The 20,727-nt window shown below is 40.8% G+C and overlaps 1 protein-coding gene across 1 annotated transcript in view; it reads right to left on the bottom strand.

Moving 5' to 3' along the window:
- LOC140476607 (reelin domain-containing protein 1-like) overlaps positions 1-20,115 on the bottom strand; it is a 48,144-nt gene extending 28,029 nt beyond the window's left edge. The window contains exons 1-2 of the mRNA XM_072569509.1: positions 20,023-20,115; positions 16,867-17,089 (exon numbers count right to left, since the gene is read on the bottom strand). Coding sequence (XP_072425610.1) covers positions 16,867-17,089; positions 20,023-20,103 — 304 coding nt within the window. The 5' untranslated portion in view covers positions 20,104-20,115. The remainder of the gene's footprint in view (positions 1-16,866; positions 17,090-20,022) is intronic.
- Between the last annotated feature and the right edge of the window lie 612 nt (positions 20,116-20,727).

Consider the following 20,727-nt stretch of genomic DNA (forward strand, 5'->3'; position numbering starts at 1 on the left):
GTTAATGACACACTCCGATCAGCCTTGATGTATTGATTATATGATAACGATTCCTTCCATTCTTTGTTCTCCCTCATAAAAATCTACTCACTCTCACATCTCCACACTAAGTTAGGGTATCAGCCACTCTAAACTTCAAACCCCCCAAAAATCTCATTTACCCACCATTTTGTCCTCTAATATCTCCAAAAATGTAGATCAATAAGTTTTAAAAATCTGAATCTTGTGATAGATCTCTTCATTATCTTGCTTGTTCCTTTCTCTTTAATCTCTGCCAGCTCTGAAACCTCACCAATTTCCTTCTTGCTCTAATTCTGTCCTCTTGTGCGTCCATCTCTGCATCCCACCCCAGTTTGGCAGGAAAACCTCTGTCCAAATCCCAAAATAAAATCCCGCTGCCTCTCCCCCTTTAAACCCCTCCTTAAAATCCATGTGTTTGGACAGTATTCATCACACCTTCTCAGGTTTGCTTTAGCACAATGTCCATTTTTTTCTGACTTCACATTCATAAGAACATAAAAGAACCATAAGCCTGCTCTGCCATTTAATACGATCATGGCTGATCATTTTGCAGCCTCAGCTCCACTTACCCACCCTCTCACTGTAATCCTTAATTCCTTCATTGTTCAAAAAAAGTCTATCTTAGCTTTAAAAACATTTACTGAAGTCGTGTTGACTTACTTCAGTGGGAGGAGAATTCCATAAATTCACAACCCTGTGAGTGAAGAAGTTCCTTCTCAATTCAGTCTTAAATCTGCTCCCCCTAATTGTGAGGCTATGCCCTCTTGTCCTAGTTTTACCTGCTAGTGGGAATAAATGAGTGCAATTCTTGCTGGCAATCAATAATTAGTGGCGTGCCTCAGGGATCGGTGTTTATTCACAATTTATGCGGATTATTTGGAGTTGGAGACTGTGTAGTGTGTCAAAGTTTGCAGATGACACTAAGGTGAGTGGCAGAAGACTGTGAAACTTTGCAGAGGAGCATAGTTTGAGAGTGCGCAAAGGTCTGGCAGATGGGAACATAATCTCTACATCTATCTTATGTATTCATTTCATAATTTTGTACATTTCTATAAGATTCCCACCTCATTCTTCTAAATTTCAATGAACATAATCCCGGTCTACTCAGTCTCTCCTCATAAGCCAACCTCCTCAACTCCAGAATCAATCTAGTGAACCTCCTCTGCACCCCTTCCTTTCTCAAGTAAGGAGAACAAAACTGCACACAGTACTCCGGGTGTGGCTTCACCAATACCCTGTACAGTTGCAACATAACGTCCCTGCCTTTAAACTCAATCCCTTTAGCAATGAAGGTCAAAATTCCATTTGCCTTCCTAATTACCTGTTGTACCTGTGATTCATGCACAAGGGCACCCAGGTCCCTCTGCACAGCAGCATGCTGCAACCATTCAAGTAATAGTCTTTTTTGCTGTTATTCCTACAAAAATGGATGACTTCACATTTATGAACATTATATTTCATCTGCCAGATCTTTGCCCACTCACAAACTAAGTTCCTCTGCTAAGTTTCACAGTCTTCTGCACACTTTGCTCTGCCACTCACCTTAGTGTCACCTGCAAACTTTAACACACTACACGTGGTCTCCAACTCTAAATCATCTGCGTACATTGTGAATAAATACCGATGCCTGAGGCACATCACAAGTTATTGATTGCCAGCCAGAATAGCACTCGTTTATCCCTACTCTTTAGAGCTTCCTGTTAGTCAACCAATTCTCTATCCATGCTAATACTTTGCCTTGCATCTTTATTTTATGCAGCAGCCTTTTGTACGGCACCTTGTTGAAGGCCTTTTGGAAATGTAGATACAATATACCACATCTACTGGGTCCCCATTGTCCACCGTATTCATTATGTCTTCATAGAATTCCAAAAGATTAGTTCAGCATGGACAGTTTCTATCAAGATGCCTTACTATTTCTTCCTTGATAATGGACTCAAGCATCTTCCCCACTACAGAAGTAAGGCTAACCAGTCTATAATTCCCCATCTTCTCTCTATGTCCCTTTTTAAGCAGTGGTGTCATATTTGCTGTTTTCCAATCTGCTGGAACTGCCCCAGAGTCCAGCGAATTTTGGAAAATTACCACAAATACACTCGCTATTTCTTCTGCCATTTCTTTTAGCACCCTAGGATGCATCCCAACAGGGCCAGGAGACTTGTCTATCCTTAGGTCCATTAGCTTGCTCAACACTACCTCTTCTGTGATAATGATTGCGTCCAGGTCCTCACCTATCTTCGTTTCTTTATCAATTACTGGCATGTTATTAGTATCTTCCACTGTGAAAACTGGTGCAAAATACCTGTTCAATGCATTAGCCATTTCATCATATTCCATGACTAAATGCCCCTTCTCATCCTCTAAAGGATAATATTTACTTTAGCCACTCTTTTTCGTTTAATATATTTGTAGAAACGGTTGTTATCTATCATTCGTTACATGTGCTACGTAAGTAAAAGTTGTTATTATTTTCTTCCTGAAGTCCTCTACTGTTTACTGGACCTTTGTGTTGTCAGTACTTTTTAGTCTTGGGTAGCAAATGTCTAATGATCCGAATAAAAAATATAAAGGAGACTGTGCATTGGCCTGTTGGACACCTTAAAGAAGTAGCCTATTTTAAGATGATGGTGCAACTTTCTGTTAATTAATGGGCTAAATTCAAGAAACGAAATTGGAATCATAAATTAGGAATTAACAGACACAAAGCAATAACAATATTTCAGACTGTTAGCCTACTCTGCGAGTTTCTGAATACCCATAAGTAAAAGGGTTATTATTTGTGTCATTATTTCCCATTTAACACTGTATTGTAATAAGGCAAATTTCATTACTGACTTAGTTATAAGTTATTATTGATCACCGCTTTACCATTCATTACTCAAAACCAAGTTTCAAATAAGACTAAATGAATATAACAACCTTAACTCACTGTCATTTAAGGTTGATTTTCTCTTTAACTATTCATTGCATAAACTTTTGCCTTAAGTTGTACTCCCTCTCCCCTCCTGAAATTCCCTTTTATGGAGAATAAGCTCTCTCACGTGCTGGCCATAGTCTGCAAACTCTAACAGTCCACCAGCTACATCTAGTGGCAGGAAATCCTTATTACATAGACTTTCCCTCTTGTGAATAACAGTTGTATTCTTGTTTGTGTTTCTTAACACAGAACTAACATTCTCATAACAGATAAACAACATCAGTTCAATTTACTTGAAAATCTTAATTAGCTTTACTTAACAGACAATCTGATAACATGCAGTTACAGAGCAACTTATGCTCACATTCTGAAGTCCTCATGGCTGCTGGTTACGTCGTGTCAATGGCCCTTAGCTCATTAGTATAGTCAGCTCATAAAGCAACAACACATTATCCCCTTTATTTCCCAGAGAGAATTTCATGTACTAAGTATGAAAATGCATATACATTATGTTGTTGCAAAACCATTTACTGATGAGTCAAAAATTGTAAGATTTACCAAGTTTATAAGTGTGTACAACATAACAGTGGTTTGACGATTGTTTAAGATCTTATAATGGTGCGATATTTTGGAGATTTTGACTTCACACTGTTGCTTGTGATTTATATGTTGTTGGTCTCTCGTATGTTGTTGTCATGCTGGTTTTCCACTTCTTCATAATCCAAGTGTACCTTTTTTGTGTTCTATGCACAATTGGAGTACTGTAGAGTTCCCTAAGTTAGGCCATCTTTCTCCTCAACATTAAAAATCACAACACCAGGTTATATAGTCCAACAGATTTAATTGGAAGCATGAGCTTTTAGAGCGCTGGTCCTTCATCAGGTGGTTGATGAAGGAGCCTCTGAAAGCTAGTGCTTCCAAACAGACCTGTTGGACTATAACCTGGTGTTGTGTGGTTTTTTAAACGTTGTACACCCCAGTCCAACACTGGCACTTCCAAATCATTTCTCCTCGACATTGCTTCATTAAGTGTTGTGACTTCAGAAAATCTTGGCTCATTACACAATTTCTGTGGGTAACCAAATTCCTTGGGTAGGATGGATAATTGACACAGATTCAGCATTTCTGTAACTGCCTGTTGATTATGTGCCATCTTCGTTCTCCCTCGTGTTCTTGAGAAGTTTGCGTAGAATCTCTGAGAACTTCAACAGCTGGTAGTTTGGCAGAGTCGACTTAAAATTGCCTTTCAATGATGATCTGTTCTAGAACCAGAATGCCCATATGCAAAGATGTAGATTTTAGGTATATCATTACAATAGAAAGCGTAGTGTTTTTCTCATCGCCATGCTCTTCATAGAACAGGCCCTATGACCCACAACGTTGCGCCGACCTGTGAACTAATCTAAGCCCATCACCCTATACTATCTCATCAACATTCATGTGCTTATCCAAGGACTGTTTAAATGCCCCTATTGTGACTGAGTTAACTACATTGGCAGGCAGGGCATTCCACACCCTTACCACTCTCTGAGTAAAGAACCTGCCTCTGACATCTGTTTTAAATCTATCACCCCTCAATTTGCAGCTATGCTCCCTTGTACAAGCCAACGTCATCATCCTAGGAAAAAGACTCTCACTGTCCACCCTATTTAATCCTCTGATCATCTTGTATGTCTCTTTAAATCCCTTCTTATCCTTCTTCTCTCCAATGAGAACAGACCCAAGTCCCTCAGCCTTTCCTCATATGACCTTCCCTCCAGACCAGGCAACATCCTGGTAAGTCTCCTCTGCACCTTTTCCAATGCTTCCACATCCTTCCTGTAATGGGGCGACCAGAACTGTACACAATATTCCAAATGAGGCCACGCCAGCGTTATGTATAGTTGCAGCATGACATTATGGCTTCAGAACTCAATCCCTCTACCAATAAACTCTAACACACCGTATGCCTTCTTAACAGACGGTAAAGGGCTTTAACAATGTGAACCATTTGCTTGGTGAGACTGTTGAATCTGGGATAATGTGGCAAGGCTGCCACAGTGTATGCTCCATTTGCTCACACATCTCAAAGGTCTGCCTGTATCTTGTGGTGCTTTGTCAGATATGGTCTCTTCAGGTGCATTGAACAGACTGAATATCACACTCATTGCATCTGAGACAGACACAAGCGAAATGCCCTTTAATCATTTGACAATTAGAAATTTGAAAATGTAGTCAGTGATTGGGAGGAAATCATCACCATGCATGGTGAATAAATCAGCTGTGATTTTGGATCATACAGTCTGACACAATCTAACGAGGGTTTCGAAGTTCTTTGTGGTGCTACGGTTTGAAACTTTGACATATCTCGGACATTTTCACTGTCGGATCAGAGTCCCAGTATCCTGTGCTTGTTCGTTCTATGCCCATATGCCCTGTGGCAGTGTGTCCTGTGAAGAGCTTTACATTAAATTATCTTGAGAAACCTTGGTAATCTCTGTGCAATCTAAAGTATCTGCGATAACAATGCTCAGTTCCTCTTGTACTGCGTCAGACCATTTTTTTCACAATAACTTTTCAAAGCGCTTCCAGTTGTGGATCATTAGCTGTTTCTTCCTGAAATTGATTACATTAATCTCACCTTCCACCTCATGATAGGTAGCGTTTACTTTTAAATCTGCGACAACTGTTAATTAAATGGGCCTTAGACTTGACATGAAAAAGAGAATTGGGGGTCTCTTATGGCACCATGGTAGTGTTCCTACCTCTGAGACAGGAGGCCCAGGTTCAAGACACCCATTCCAGAGATGTGTGTGGCAAGATGTACCTTTAAGAGGGATGCTGTAAGCCTGGTGCCATAGTGTCTGCTCCATGCAATGCAGAGTAAATAGCTCTGGGTTTTTTTAAAAATTAGACAAAAGAAGCACGAGTGGGTGAAGTCACGCTCACATAGAACCTAGGATTTTAACTTTGCTTTCAGCTGTTGCAGTTGGGGTGTTTGGAGTGGGAGCTGCTAGATACAGATCTATCTCTCTCTCTCTCTCTCTCTTGCAGCAAAAATAAACTTGAGTACTCTCTCAGTTGCTAGATTCATTCTCTTGATGTTCCTTCTCCTGGACAGGAGCTAGCATGTAAGTGAATCGGTTTTGCTTAATTTGACTTTGCCAAGGGTCTATTTGAGGTGCTGCTATATTGGAACAGTTGACAAGTGGTCATTAAATAATAGGCTATTTTTGTTAAGCATTTCAAGAGAATTAAAGACAAATTCTTCTTGAGTTTATGTTTTAACTGTGGTGTCAGAATAAAGTGAATTTTGCTTAAAGCCCAGTAGTTTGACCAATCAATTCACATCGGGAATGCAGTGCCTTTTGGGCGGCATGGTGGCTCAGTGGTTAGCATTGCTGCCTCACAGTGCCAGGGTCCCAGGTTTGATTCCAGCCTCGGGTGACTGTCTGTGTGGAGTTTGCACATTCTCCCAGTGTCTGTGTGGGTTTCCCCGATGCTCCGGTTTCCTCCCACTGTCCAAAAGATGTGCAGGTTAGGTAAATTGGCCATGCTAAATTGTCCATAATGTTAGGTGCATTAGTCAGAGCGGGGTGGGTTACTCTTCAAAGGTTCAGTGTGGACTTGTTGGGCCAAAGGGACTGTTTCCACACTGTATGGAATCAAATCTAATCTACACATACCTTTAAATGAGATAAAATAAGCTCACTGCTTGATATGTTCCTGGTTAACGGCTTATGCCCGAGACGTTGACTCTCCCCCTCCTCATCTGCTGCCTGCCCTGTTGTGCTTTTTGACTCAGATCTTCAATCCTCACTTTCTCCTATCTGCTTGCCATGTTTTGAGGGGGTTTAATCTGGCTCATAAGATATCTAATAACATCTCTGCGCAGGTTGATTAAAATATCTAAACCGGAGAATTGATGTCAGTAAATTATCCAACCACACGCTATAGTGGTTAGCGCCCTGGAGAGATTCTACTATGACATGGTGATCAGGTGGTGAGCTCCATTGCTGAATTACTTCAAGGTAACAATAGGTGAGAATCCATTCAACACTAGAGAAAACAAAAACTTTCTAAGACATGTCTACCACTTTAAGAATATTATAGCTTTACAAAGATGCAATCAGCCAGTAGCTGAGAAGAGTATAGAACAACATCGATTATCCAAATGATAAAAGGCAGGGAGTATTGTGTTTGGATAACTGATTGTTCGGATAACAGATAACGCTTTTATGGGACCTTGAGATCTTGTTTGGATAATCCAAAATTCGGATAATTGACATTCAGATAACCGAGGTTGTTCTGTAAACTAATATTCAGTCACCAGCACTCATGGGAGCAGCCAAAGGGTGAATACAGCACTCAAGAAAAAAAAAATCTTCACCTCAGAACTAGCAAAAAGGTGCAGGGAAAGTAGGAATAATATAAAAGTTGGGAAGAGACAGAAGCCTTCATGAGTAAGGTACTGTTAGAGCAATTGGAAGCTCTGAGTGTAAAGTTAGAGATCTCTGTGGGGCAAAAGGGGGAAAATATTTACAATAAATGGTGAAAACTACTAGACTGGAAAGAAAAAAAAACGAGCATCACCACCATTTTGAGTAGGCTTCATGAAGCACAATTTTAATAGTCAGAGCAAGGGTCAGAAATTAATTTATTCCAGGTCACAGTACCAGTAAAATCAGAAAACTGATTCAAGGAGACAAGAAAGGAAATTTAAAAGATTGATGAAAGAATTTTAAGTCTTTTAGAAGGTCAGGATGCTTGTAATTTAACCACATTTTAATGATCAGATTTATTAAATTATTAGCTGCTCATTTGTTTTAAAATTGTGCAAGGCAATGTACAGTGTGTTTGAAAGGTGGAAACCATCCATTTTGCTGATTAAGAAATGGGCAATATCCATCTTGGCTACATCAGGTGTAATGCCAAAAGGGAGGAAAGTGGAGTTGAGGATTATCAGATCAACTATAATGTAATTGAGTGGTGGGGCTGACTCGGGCTGAATAGCCTCTTTCTGTATTACCTCTTATAATCTTCTGGTTCCTTTTCCTTGCTGTAATTCAGATACAATTGCTCACAATCACAGGACAACAGTAATCTTCAGATCATATTTCAGATTCAGGTGAGAAACAATAGGCAGTTTTGATATCTGAAGCTTTATCAGGCTTTTTTTTCCAAACTAACTTACGGACGGATACGTAAAGGTTGCTGCTTTCAGATCCAAACCATGATTCTTGCTGTGAGAGAGACAGACAGACAGGCAGAGAGGATATTGCTCACCTTTGCAAGTTTCTCCAACTATTTCTAGGCGTGCACTGAAAAGGACAACCAGCTCCTCAATCCAGAGGCCATTGTTGGGTGATGACAACATTGACCTTTTCAGGTTTTCCAGGCCTGCTTATTCAACAGTTAAAGCTATAAAACATCACCGTCAGCTCTTTGTAAAGAATTTCAGGGCACCACATACCAAAGTGCCTTTTTTTTGGAGTTTTTTTTTGGATTAGCCTTGATTATCAAACTGAGCCTATGACTCACTATGCTATTCATCACATGCATTTTCTGCCATTTTCAAATAACTCCTAAAGGCAAAATGCATATGGAAAATGATTGGTTTGTTTAATTGTATTGTCTAATAGTGAATGATGCCAGGCTCTTTAATATTGAGTAAATTTGCGGATGACACCAGAATTAGCATTAATCAAGTACTTGCACACTATAGGTTGCATTCTCTACAAACATAGCATGGTGCATGTGAAATGGAAACTTTACATGAACTTCTTTCTCTTTGGGGTCTATCCCTACCTATCATTTACTCCTTACCCCCTACCCCCACTCTATCTTCTGCATATAAACTGACATTTTCCTAGCGACCATCAGTTCTGAGGAAGGGTCACTGGACCCAAACCATTAACTTTGATTTCTTTTCACAGATGCTGCCAGACCTGCTGAGCATTTCCAACAACATCTGTTTTTGTATCGAATACAAAAGTTGGCAAGTGATGTTGCAGCTGTATAAACTTCAGTTAGGATGCTTTGGAGAGAGTCAGCGAAGGTATACAAATATGCTGCCTGGTCTGATGAGAAGAGGTTGGATAAGCTCAGATTGTTTTCATTGGAAAGACAGAAGCTAAGGGGCAACTTGATAGAGGTCTACAAAATTACAAGAGGCATAGATAAGGTGGATAGTCAGAGGCTTTCTTCCCAGGATGGAAAGAGGGCACAGGTTCAAGGTGAGAGGAAAAAAGTTTAGGGAAGGACAGGGACATGTTTTCACATAGAAGGTGGCAGGTGTCTGGAATCAATTTGGCAGTGGAAATAGCGGGATCGGGCATGTTAGCAATGTTTAAGCAGTACCTTGACAAACACGAATGGGAGGCGAACAGGCATACAGGCAATAAGGAGCAAATCGAAATAAAGATTAGGAATCGGCAGATTTGGTGGCTTGAAGGGTACTATATAGTTGTTTGAAATGCATGCAATGGGGATACTAATACTGGTCACAAGTAATTTTGCCATGTCAGTAGACATTGCAAATTGAAGCTAATCATCTCTGTGAACAAAAGTTATCACAGTCAACCTTAAAAGTGCAGGCAACAAAGCACAAAGGTAATGCAAGATATCATTGGCTGCACAGAGGGGCAGAGCAGATTTCCTTTCACCTTGACCTGTAGTATTCTCCAAGATGTTCCGATACACAATATGCTACTTCTCGGGATACGGAGTTGAGAGCAGAAGGGTTCAATAGTCATACATCACTTCCAATCTCCTTCTGACTTTTCAATATGGCTGGTGCCACATTCAGCAAAATAAGGTCCTATGTCAAAGTTCCATGTGGAGACTACAGTGGTCACCAACTCCTCCAGAGCGTGTGTCCTGCTCCAGCAGTTGGCATAGCTCTGTGCCAATCCCCTAGGTCTGTGCTGGAGGAAAAACAGATTCACCATTCTGTGACTCACAGCAACTACTGAACAGCTTTCACTTGAAGAGGTTTCCTCAGGATGCACAGGCAGCACAGGGGTGGGCTGGCCAGAATCTCAATGCCATTTCCTCAGAGGAGCAAAACACAGTGACAGCACAGAGTTATGCCAACTGCGGGAGCAGGACATGCATCCTGGAGGACTGGGTGACCATCCTATCCTAATGGCAGTCAAGGTGACAGCGGTGAGGTGTGAAGTCTTCACCTGATAAAAGAGCGGTGTCTGAAGACTTGTGATGTTTGACTACAACACTGTGTCATGTGACTTCTGACTTTGTCCACCCCAGTCCAACACCAGCATCTCCACCTTGTGTTTATCATCAAAGTTTTATGGGGCAGCTGGCTCCTTCCAAAGATTCACTGGGGACCTGTGTGGGATCTCCCTATCCCCAACCCACAAGATGTGGCTTACACTGTTACCAGTGCAAATTGTACCAGGTCTCATCAATTTAACTTGGATAAAAGTGAAGTGTTTAAATTTGGTAAGGCAAATCAGGGCAGGACTTGTAGTCAATGGCAGGGTCCTGTGGAGTGTTGCTGAACTACTGCGACCACTCGTAGTCTGGCTGTCAGTTCAGAAATGTTTTTAATTATGGTAGTGTGGCTAGTCCTTTGGGTTGCGGCATGTCCTCATTCCATTGTCTTTCCCATAGGCATCTGTTGATGAAATTGCGCGGGTATCCGTTTTTGGCGAATACATTGTAGAGGTGTTCTTCTTCCTCTTTTTGCAGTTCTGGTGTACTGCAGTGTGTGTCCCTTTTGAACAGTGTCTTGATGCAACTTCTTTTGTGTGTGTTGGGGTGGTTGTTTTCGTAGTTTAGGACTTGGTCTGTCTGTGTGTGGGGCTTTCCTGTATACCTTTGTGGTGAATTCTCCGTTCAGTGTTCTCTGTACCATCACGTCGAGGAATGGGAATTGGTTGTCCTTTTTTTCCTCTCTAGTGTATCGGATTCCTGTGAGTGTGGCGTTGATGATCCGGTGCATGTTCTCTATTTGTGTTTTTAATACCAACTAGCCACGAAATGACACGACCAGCTATCCTTATTAGCCACACACGCGGATGACAAGCAACATGAGTTCGACTGGGACAACACTACTATTATAGGACAAGCCAAACAGAGAACAGCCAGGGAATTCCTAGAGGCATGGCACTCATCCACTGATTCAATCAATAAGCACATCGATCTGGACCCAATATACCGACCACTGCAGCAGACAGCTGGAACTGACAACCAGAAGCAGCAGAGACAAACCACTATAAAAGCCGGAGGAAGTATCACAGAAGCGCTTCACAGGAGGCTCCCAAGCACTGAGGATGTCACCTAGACAGGGGACGAAACGTCTGCAACATAAATTCCCAGCTCGGCGAACAGAACCACAACAACGAGCACCCGAGCTACAAATCTTCTCCCAAACTTTGAACACTTACTCACTGTTAATTTGTTAGTACTCAGAAAAAAAGCATAATTCCAGAAGCAATTGGGAGGTTGGTTCAGTGGTCAGCGACTGTCTGTGTGGAGTTTGCTCCGGTTTTCTCCCACAGTCCAAAGATATGCAAGTTAAGTGGATTGGCCATGCTAAATTGCCCATGGTGTCCAGGGATGTATAGATTGGGTTGATTAGCCATGGACAATGCAGGGTTGTAGGGTGGTGGGTCTGGGTGGGATGCTGTATGGAGGATTGGTATGGCCTGAATAGTTTGCTTCCATACTGTAGGGATTCCATGATTCAAATGCAGCTTCTGTTTGTTTATGTTTTACTTTCGCTGTTGGAGAATGAAAGTAAATGGATTGAAGTGTTTGAAAGCTTTCCTGTATGCGATGGTCCCACATTAAATGCTGGGTTACACGGGGCATTGGGAGAAGGAGCATTGACTTAGGCAGGGTTGTACAATGGGATGAGACTAGTGTTGCAAAGGTGATAAAATTGTGAAAAAGGAGGGAAAAGCATTGCATGGTCCCTTTAAAAGATGGTGTTGTTCTTCTTTGCTTAGCGACTTGGAAAAAAAAATGCAAGTCTGAACAGCAGTTTAAAGTACACGTACAGAGCATCTGAATTGAAACATGTTGTATCAAACTGCCAAGAAGCACTTTTACCAAAGACAACAAGTCTTTTCAAATTTAGCTAATTTAACCAAGCACTTAGATACTGAAAACCTATCACATTTAAACCGGATGATATTGACTATTAGGAACCAATCTGATTGTAAAGAAATTAATAGGTCATCAAGGATATAAAAGACCAGGCATTTTGAAAATTGGGAGACAGCCAACTGCTATCTTAGGAAAACATCTCATTGTTGCAGAAATCCCCACGCTTTCTAAAAAGCACCATCTATTCATAAAGGTATGAGGCACTCTTAGATAATATTCCTGACACCAGAATTCAGCAGAGAGAGGCATTCAGAACAGACAAAATTACAAAGGAAACATCTTTGACAGCAGAATCAGCAGAAGAAAGACTGGCAAGACAGTGGAACATTCCAGAAGACACATTCTGTGTGAACGTTGAGAGAACTATAATTAAATTTTGCTCTGCAATTGGGACTGGTATTTATTCAAACAGCATCCTATTAGAATCTTGTTTTATTTGGGAATAAGTAGTTAGAGAGGAATTGTTCAGTTTGTTAGCCGTTCTGTTAACTTGTTCAGTGTTGGAGTTAGATACATAAACTGTTACTTGTTGATTGTAGAGTGAGTGAAAGGATTTCATTTCATTTAACCACTCCTTTATAACAGATTGGCAGGGGGTTGGGGGGGCAGTAAGTTACACCATTTGTCACACATCTTTATGAAATTATGAAGTAATCTGGGTGTGTCGGTTTTAATTATCAGAAGGGTGTCAACTCTGATGTGTAACACTAGAGACAAGCAAGTATTTGGTATGGCGATAAATGTATGAAGGTGCACTTGCATAGGTAACAATATATCAGCCATGCTTCCTATGTGCCTTAAGCAGCATGGTTTATGGTTGCTGTCCCACTTCATGTGTCGTGAAAGGCAACTCCAGACTGCCAATGATTGGCCGGGTGCATGGTAAAGCTTTAAAGATAGCGTTGGCTCCTGGGATGGAAGAACAGCCCAGCAGCAGCATGTATTCCCACCTGCCATAAGTGAGGAAATACATTAATCATGTCCCACGTCCTGTTCAATGAGGGACGTTTGGGGTGATTGCACTAAAATACCCAGTAGGGTTCGGAGAGAAAAACTCTCCAGGAAATGTATTAAACAGCTTGCCAATTCCTAGTAAAATTCAGCTCTTTGTTACAATAAAGAGTTTTAAAAACTAAAATTGTACTGTATCGTACTTTCCATATCAACCAGAAGTTTGATGGAGAAATGATTGCAGAAAAGCCAGGATTGTACTTGCTTTCCGGAATAAGTTTGGAATTATCAATAATTTTCACAGATGAGAGTAGGGGTGAATGTTGTCTTGTGGTACAGTCAGATTTGGTAGTAATTAACTAAAATATGCTGCCTGCCATATACTTTCAAGTTTCCATCCTTTGGCCATAAAGGAGCAGAGGTGAGGACTATACTGGGAATAAACTTGGTGAGAGAAAGTAGTGTTTATCAGGGCCTAGGGAATATGGACTGAAGATGCTGTTGGGCAAATCAATGGCTGCAAACACGTTATGGTGATTTGAGGGAATTTGGCTGAAAAGTTGAAATTTTGAAAGTGTCGTTGTGAGTGAGTTGAGAGAGAGATTTTTTCCATGGAGCAGATACAGTTGCAAATACTGTTGGGATGTGCATAGTGATGTGGGTGGTGAATAATACCGGCTGGTAAAGATTGATGTTCTAATCTGTGATCCATTTCTGTCCCTTTCTCCTTTTAGATATCCAGGAGCTACAACTTGCCAGGGTAGTGGAAGGAGACAGAAAGACAATGATGTAAAACTAGACCATCAGGCATTTTCCCATTCACTGTCCCCAACGCAGATATGGACTCTGTGCGTGTCTTAGAGGAAAGCATTGAGGCAGGAGTTGCATGTTGGAAGATACCTGGCTCATGTTGCCTGCAGCCAGACAGGAGACAATGATAATGCAGGTGTCAGCTCCCAGGAGAGTTCCTCTGCATTCAAATGAGGATTCAGATGAGCATTTTAATGGCTTCGTTAAAGGCTAATGGGTATAAACTCTAAAATGTTTCATAGAATGGATGGTCTGCAGTCAACATGACAGAGCATGTTTCGGTCTGCACCAATTCGATACAGGGCCTTATGCAGAGCTCAGAGAATGACATTTTCAGCATGGAACTCACGACTGACCCAAACAACCATCTGTTCTGCCTGTCACTTCACCCTGAGCTCTACATTCTCAATTGCACTGACAGTCACCTCCCTGATGGAGGCCTCTTTTTCAGTCTTTGGAGTCCAAACTTTCCCTATGATCCTGACAATATAATCACACTCTTCAAAGAAAGGGGGTTGTCGCCTCCTCCACGCTATCTGAAAGTTCCCATCTCTCATTGCTTCTGCTCAGCAGTTCTTTAGTATCCTGCCCCTGGTTGAGTGGAAGGAGGGATCCAGGACAAATATGATAGGTAACCTTTACCATCCTCCAGGGATACAGAAACCAGATCCTCATCCTCAGCTGTTTGTACTCAAAGCCTCTACTGTAGCTGTGTTGGGTTACTGCTATACCCAGAATCCGTAGTCAGTACTTCAAAGATTCACTGTGGGCTTTTTTGAACATCTGTATACCTTTCCACTATTTCACAATGGACATTACCACATAGATGCCCCCTTACAAACCCCACCCGCTCACTTGTGTTGAAGCCCTCAATGCCATAGCAGCTATCTGTCCTCATTCCTGTCTTCCAATTCCAGGATCATCAGGTAAATCCAATCATCTTAAAAATCAACTTAAAAATACGGGGTAGACCATTTAGGACAGAGATGAGGAGAAACTTCTTCACCCAGAGAGTGGTGGCTGTGTGGGATGCTCTGCCCCAGAGGGCAGTGGAGGCCCAGTCTCTGGATTCATTTAAGAAAGAATTGGATAGAGCTCTTAAAGATAGTGGAGTCAAGGGGTATGGAGATAAGGCTGGAACAGGATACTAATTAGGAATGATCAGCCATGATCATATTGAATGGCGGTGCAGGCTCGAAGGGCAGAATGGCCTACTCCTGCATCTATTGTCTATTGTCTATTGTCATCCATCAAATCTGTTCAAAAGCTAGTGCTTCAAACCTGTTAGACTATAACCTGGTGTTATGTGATTTTTAACTTTGTCCACCCCAGTCCAACACCGGCACCTCCAAATCACAAATTCCTACACGTCACCAAGTAGAATATCTAAATGAGGAGTTTCATTTTCTGCCTCTGTAATATCAAGGAATGCACATGGGGACCCTCTGCCTAGGGTTGACCTTTAGGTTTGATTCCCTCTTCCAATACTGAGCCTCCAATTATCCTGGAGTTATTTCAGACTTCTTCATGGACATTGTCATTTTCAACCACTCCATCATCAGCTTCACTTCTGTCAGATGCATTTCAACACCATCGGCCATGATTTAATACTTGTGCTGTGGAATCCTGCCAACTATACCAGAAATGTGATATGCAATTTGAATATATGAATGGCCCAAAGATCATGAAGCTGGGATTCTTTGTTCCACCGGCTTCAGGTCATTACAAATAAGAATGAAAATTTAGGATAAAAAAGGGAACTATTAAAAGTACATACAACAAAATCTGTGGATTACATTGGACTGAGGAAATCTTTCTCTGTCTGTTGCCAGTGGAATAAAGAATCCATGCTTCATGATCTTTAGGCCTTCCACGTGTTCATATCTCATGTTACAACTTTGTGAAATCTATATGATATTTGCTGTTGCTTTATGTACATTTCACAGAAAGATGGTTAGTTAATGTGACAAATTAACAAGTTTGTAAATGTTGTGAAATAGGCAAATTGGTACAATCTGAAAAGGTCAAAACTCCACTGGCAGTCCAATGGCAGGGGCTAACTGGGATTATCCCTAATGCTTCACTGCTGGAGGCCTCCATGCTCCAATGAGCAAGAGAGATTAATCTAGAATTGCTTTTGTCAGGTATCCGGGTTACGGATCCACCCAGATCCCATCAGTGACACCCACAGCCACTTGGATGGCACCAATTCTGTCCCTAACTGAACAGATTGGTGGGGCACCTACATGTATGCTATATGCATCTACCCTCCTGAAACTTGGAGCAGTTCACCTCCATTGGTGGACTGGCCTCCCATAGTGCACTAAGTTCTAATCCATGCTTGGCAGTAAGAATTTCTAATGTAGGGAGCCTGTACCTCGCTCTGCCCCCTTCCCACTATTTGCATTATATAGCAACAAAGAAGTTTCTGAAACAGTCCCTCTGTCAGGGTACACAGATATGCACTTGCCAGTTACAGCAGATGTCTGTGAGAAGTCCCAAGACAACTAAGGTTATCCTAAGGAAATACATTGCCTTTCACATGCTGTGCTCAACATTGGTTAACATGATAACAGCAACATCCTTACACAGAAGTGAGGTCAGGAATTAGCACTGGAACTGAGCCCAATACAAGCTTTACCACAAACGTTGTGATTAAAACAGAACTGTATGAAAAGTGTTATATACAGATAAACCTACAATATTAAGTCAAAGTTTACCAATAAAGTAGGAATAGAAGAATAATGAATAGTTAGCTTTGTCAGGAAAAACAGATTTGATTAAAGAGCGATAATATTTTCAATAATCTGACATGAACGATTGCAGAGGCAAAAATATCGGTGTTATTCAAAATGCAGTTGTATGCTGTGATGAACAAGCTGTGGGCACCAGAGAAATCAGTTTCAGTGGACTAAGCTGTCTTTTCTTAACCCTGGAATTTCTTACCTATTCTGAAACATTGCTGTCATAAAAAATTCTGTGACAATTATATTGATTCATTACATAAAATGTATTATATAAAGGACTGGACACTAACAATTATATTCCCTTACCTGGTAGTTTTTCCCCAGGGAGGTATGTAGTCTTGTCAGTGTACACTTTGATAAAGTTGCTGCGTAGATCTTGTGGATGAGCACCGATGTGCTTTGGTTTCATGTCAGTACAAGCAGACGTACTTGCACCATGAGAGAATCCATTGGCAAAGGAAACCAGGCACAATATACCTAGCATCCAGACCAGCAGAACCATATGACTTCTTAACATTTTCAATAGAATCTATTCCAAAACAGCCAGAGATGAACGTTAAAGCGCCATAAGCAAATGGATACATCAGACAGTGAGTCAGATGTAGAAGTGATCAGGCAGCCCAATAGAAATACATACTTTTGTTTGGGATGGTTAATCTGGAGGAGATAGGTCAAATCTTCTACACTGCACCCTGCCCCACACACCCCAAGATGATGACAGTATCGCATTACAGAAACAACTTTCTTTTACCTTACACCTACCTGTTTAACATTGAGAAGACAGCCACTAGTATGCAAGCTCTATTGATTTTCCTCATCACCATCTGGGCTGTAATCTGTACATCAGATTGTCTCCTGATTTTTCTTTTCATTGTTTTTATTCCTAAATTCAAAATCAACCCCTTCCATTTAGAAACATTGACAGGGTAAATGGGCTTTGGGTACATTAGATTTGCTTCTGCATTTTGCGAGCAATGAGCTTGTTTCTCAGTTTAGAGGCTACTAATAATGTACTGAGCCTTACTTCCAGTTTATGTTCTGCCGTGCTTTTGGTAGTAATGGGGGATGACCCTGGGGTTTGGAAGGATTGAGTTGGGGATCCTGAAGTGGAGTTGACAGGGATTGACAACACAAGGGCAATCCATTTCTTTGCAGAAGGGAAAGCTGGAAAATGCAGAACGAAGGATTCCGTATGAGATTTGCAGGTCTTTGCAGGTGGTCAAAGTGTCAAACGGTGTGAGTAAAGTATCCACAATACCACACCACAGTGACCACAACACCACCACAGCAATCTCTGCAAGACATGCCAAATCATCAACATGGATATTACCATCACATCCACCACATACACGGCAGATATTCATGTGACTCAGCCAACGTTGTCTCCCTCATACGCTGCAAGAAAGGATGCCCCAAGGCATGGTATATCGGCGAGACAATTCAGATACTACGGCAATGGATGAATGTACACCGTGCAACAATCAGACAGGATTGCTTCCTCCCAGTTGGGGAAGAGTTCAGGTTCAAGGGCATTCAGGTAAGTGTCCTCCATGGCAACCTTCAAAATACACAACTCCGAATCGCCAAGCAGAGACTGATAGCCATGTTCCGTATCCATGAAGATGGCCTCAACAAAGATCCTGAGTTCATGTCACTCTCTATGAAATCCTACCATACTGTTGGCTTTGTAAAATCTTTCTTACTGTTCTGTTTTAATATTTTCACCTGAGGAACAGTCACTGGACCCAAAATGTTAACTCTGATTTCTGGTCACAGATGCTGTCATACCTGCTGAGCTTTTCCAGCAACTTCAGTTTTTGTTTCTGATTTACAGAATCCGCAGTTCTTTCGATTTTTAAAAAATTAAGTATCACATTGATAACTTGTTGCGATCTCGATTAGCTGATTAGTTTTGGTTAGTACAGTTTTGGATTACTTGTTACTTTGGTGAGACCCTCATCATGCAACTCTTATAGCTATCAGTTTGTCTCTAGCGTCGTCCTATTTTTGATTTTTTGTAATTATCTCTCTACCTTAATCAATCAGATCATAGGTCATCCCTTTACTTGCTATTCAGCCTGTTGACATACCACTCACACCATTTGTACTATCTTTTAGACACTTAAATACATGGACTTTGTAATGATCTCTCTGCCTATAAATTTTGTAACTATATACTTCCCTCCACTTCACCTGATGAAGGAACAGCACTCCAAAAGCTTGCGATTTCAAACAAACAAAGCTGATGTTTTGTGAATTCTGACTTTCTACATTAATAGGTTGCTTATTTGACATCCCCTACTACACAAGCAGAAATTTCATTCAATCTGGTATTATTTTGGGTCCCCATTCCACTCACTAGCTATCAAATCCATCCAACTCAGCAGTACATTTCTAAAGTTGAACCAAACTGTTCACAACAATATAGTTATATTTGAACTGAAATTAGTTTCCAGCCACATATCTGCCTCACCACTAAGACTGCTTCTATTACCTCCACACTACCCTGTTCCAATGTACTCCTATTGCTGTGTATTTCAGCTGCCTTAACCTTAATTTTTCAACACTTTCCAGTCTCTAAAACTCCCTTTTCCCTCTTAAGGTACTCATTAACATCTACCTCTATAGCTAAGCTTTGCTGCCTGCTCTAACATCGTCTGATATGGTTTGTTCTCAACTTTTGTCTTAAAGTTTCTATGATGCACTGAAGACATTTTATTATGCAACAGGTACTGGATAATTATAAGTTTTTGCTGTTGTTTTTCTTGCATAACTGATCCAGGTCCTTCTTTAATAACAGCAAAGATTTTCACATTTCAGCCTGCTTTTTAAAAGTTTACTGTTAATCGCAGCAGAAGTGAAAACCGATAGTCATCAGGCAGAGATTACATCACTGCTGCTGTTGTCTACAGAAACCTGAGATAATGATTTATCCAAACTCTTGCCAGGAGTCGGTGCTTTGAAACAAATGTCATTAGACTTTTAACAGGTATAACATCCAAATTTGACAGTGTGAAATTGGTCATTGTCAGCATCAGAAACAGGCTGCCTCCTTTTACATCTGCCCAAAATCTCTTCTCTCGGTGATTTTATTAGAAATATACATTGGATGCGATCTAAAACAGATAGCTGTCTCACTTACTTAGTGCTACGACTGATAACCAATTTCACTGCCTTGTGTTTTGTATACTTAGTATTTAATCTAATTACTCTTCAACATTTTAACCCATTATATCAATCTGAAATTGTCACGAGACATAACTCTCCCTGCCTCCACCATTAGGTCACATGCCATCCGTTAAAAGGAAGAAAGATCCGCCTCAGAACGGATGTGCAGTTAATCCACTAAAACAAGTAATACAGCCATATCATATAGAGTCTAAAGGGCTCCTCACAAAAATCCTGAACACTTACTTTATTAATGTTTATGAAAAGTAAAGTGTAATCATTAAATAAACTGACCTTTGTAGGCATTTCCTTCCAAAACAAGCTCTGTATTAGCCATATATAAAACATCAGGGCCTTCTGATCAAGGAAGCGCATCTCCAAAAGCTGTCTAACTCTTCCCTCTAATGGCAAGTGCAACAGCTGTTGCTTTAATAATAGTGAAATGTTTTGTGATGTCAGCCTCTTTCTTTAATCCCATTAAGCTGCAAACAAAGTTTTCTATTTTACCCTCTCACACTCCCTGTCTAATCCGTGCTGTACAAACAGAAAGGAGCTGGTTTAATTTCTGGTCTCTGTGTCCATCCTGAAGACTCCAGTTTTCAGTTGTTTGATCTCATATTAAATGATTCAAATTCCCTTTACACAGTCTTCCAATTAAATCTGGTTCATGCTATTCAGTTAGCATCTTGTCCATAATAATTGTTTCTCCACCAGGATAGCGAGACTCTGCTTAAAGTGATGCACATTCTCAAATGTTAACTAGCTATGAAAGAACTGTCCTTTCATTTACCAGTGAATAAATATTGTTTGAATTCACATATCTGAGTCTATCGCCTCTATTGCTTACTCAGAGAGCTCAACTTGAGGGGTTTTAGATAGAATTTGTCAAAAAAAAAACCATGCTGTTAATTCCAAATACACAGTCTAATCAATACTTTGAAATCAAAAGCTTCAATGCAGTTAATGGGAAAGTGCAGATGAGATTTTGAATCTAGAGCG

The sequence above is a fragment of the Chiloscyllium punctatum genome, chromosome 1 (assembly GCF_047496795.1).
Source record: "Chiloscyllium punctatum isolate Juve2018m chromosome 1, sChiPun1.3, whole genome shotgun sequence".
Taxonomy (NCBI): Eukaryota; Metazoa; Chordata; class Chondrichthyes; order Orectolobiformes; family Hemiscylliidae; genus Chiloscyllium; species Chiloscyllium punctatum.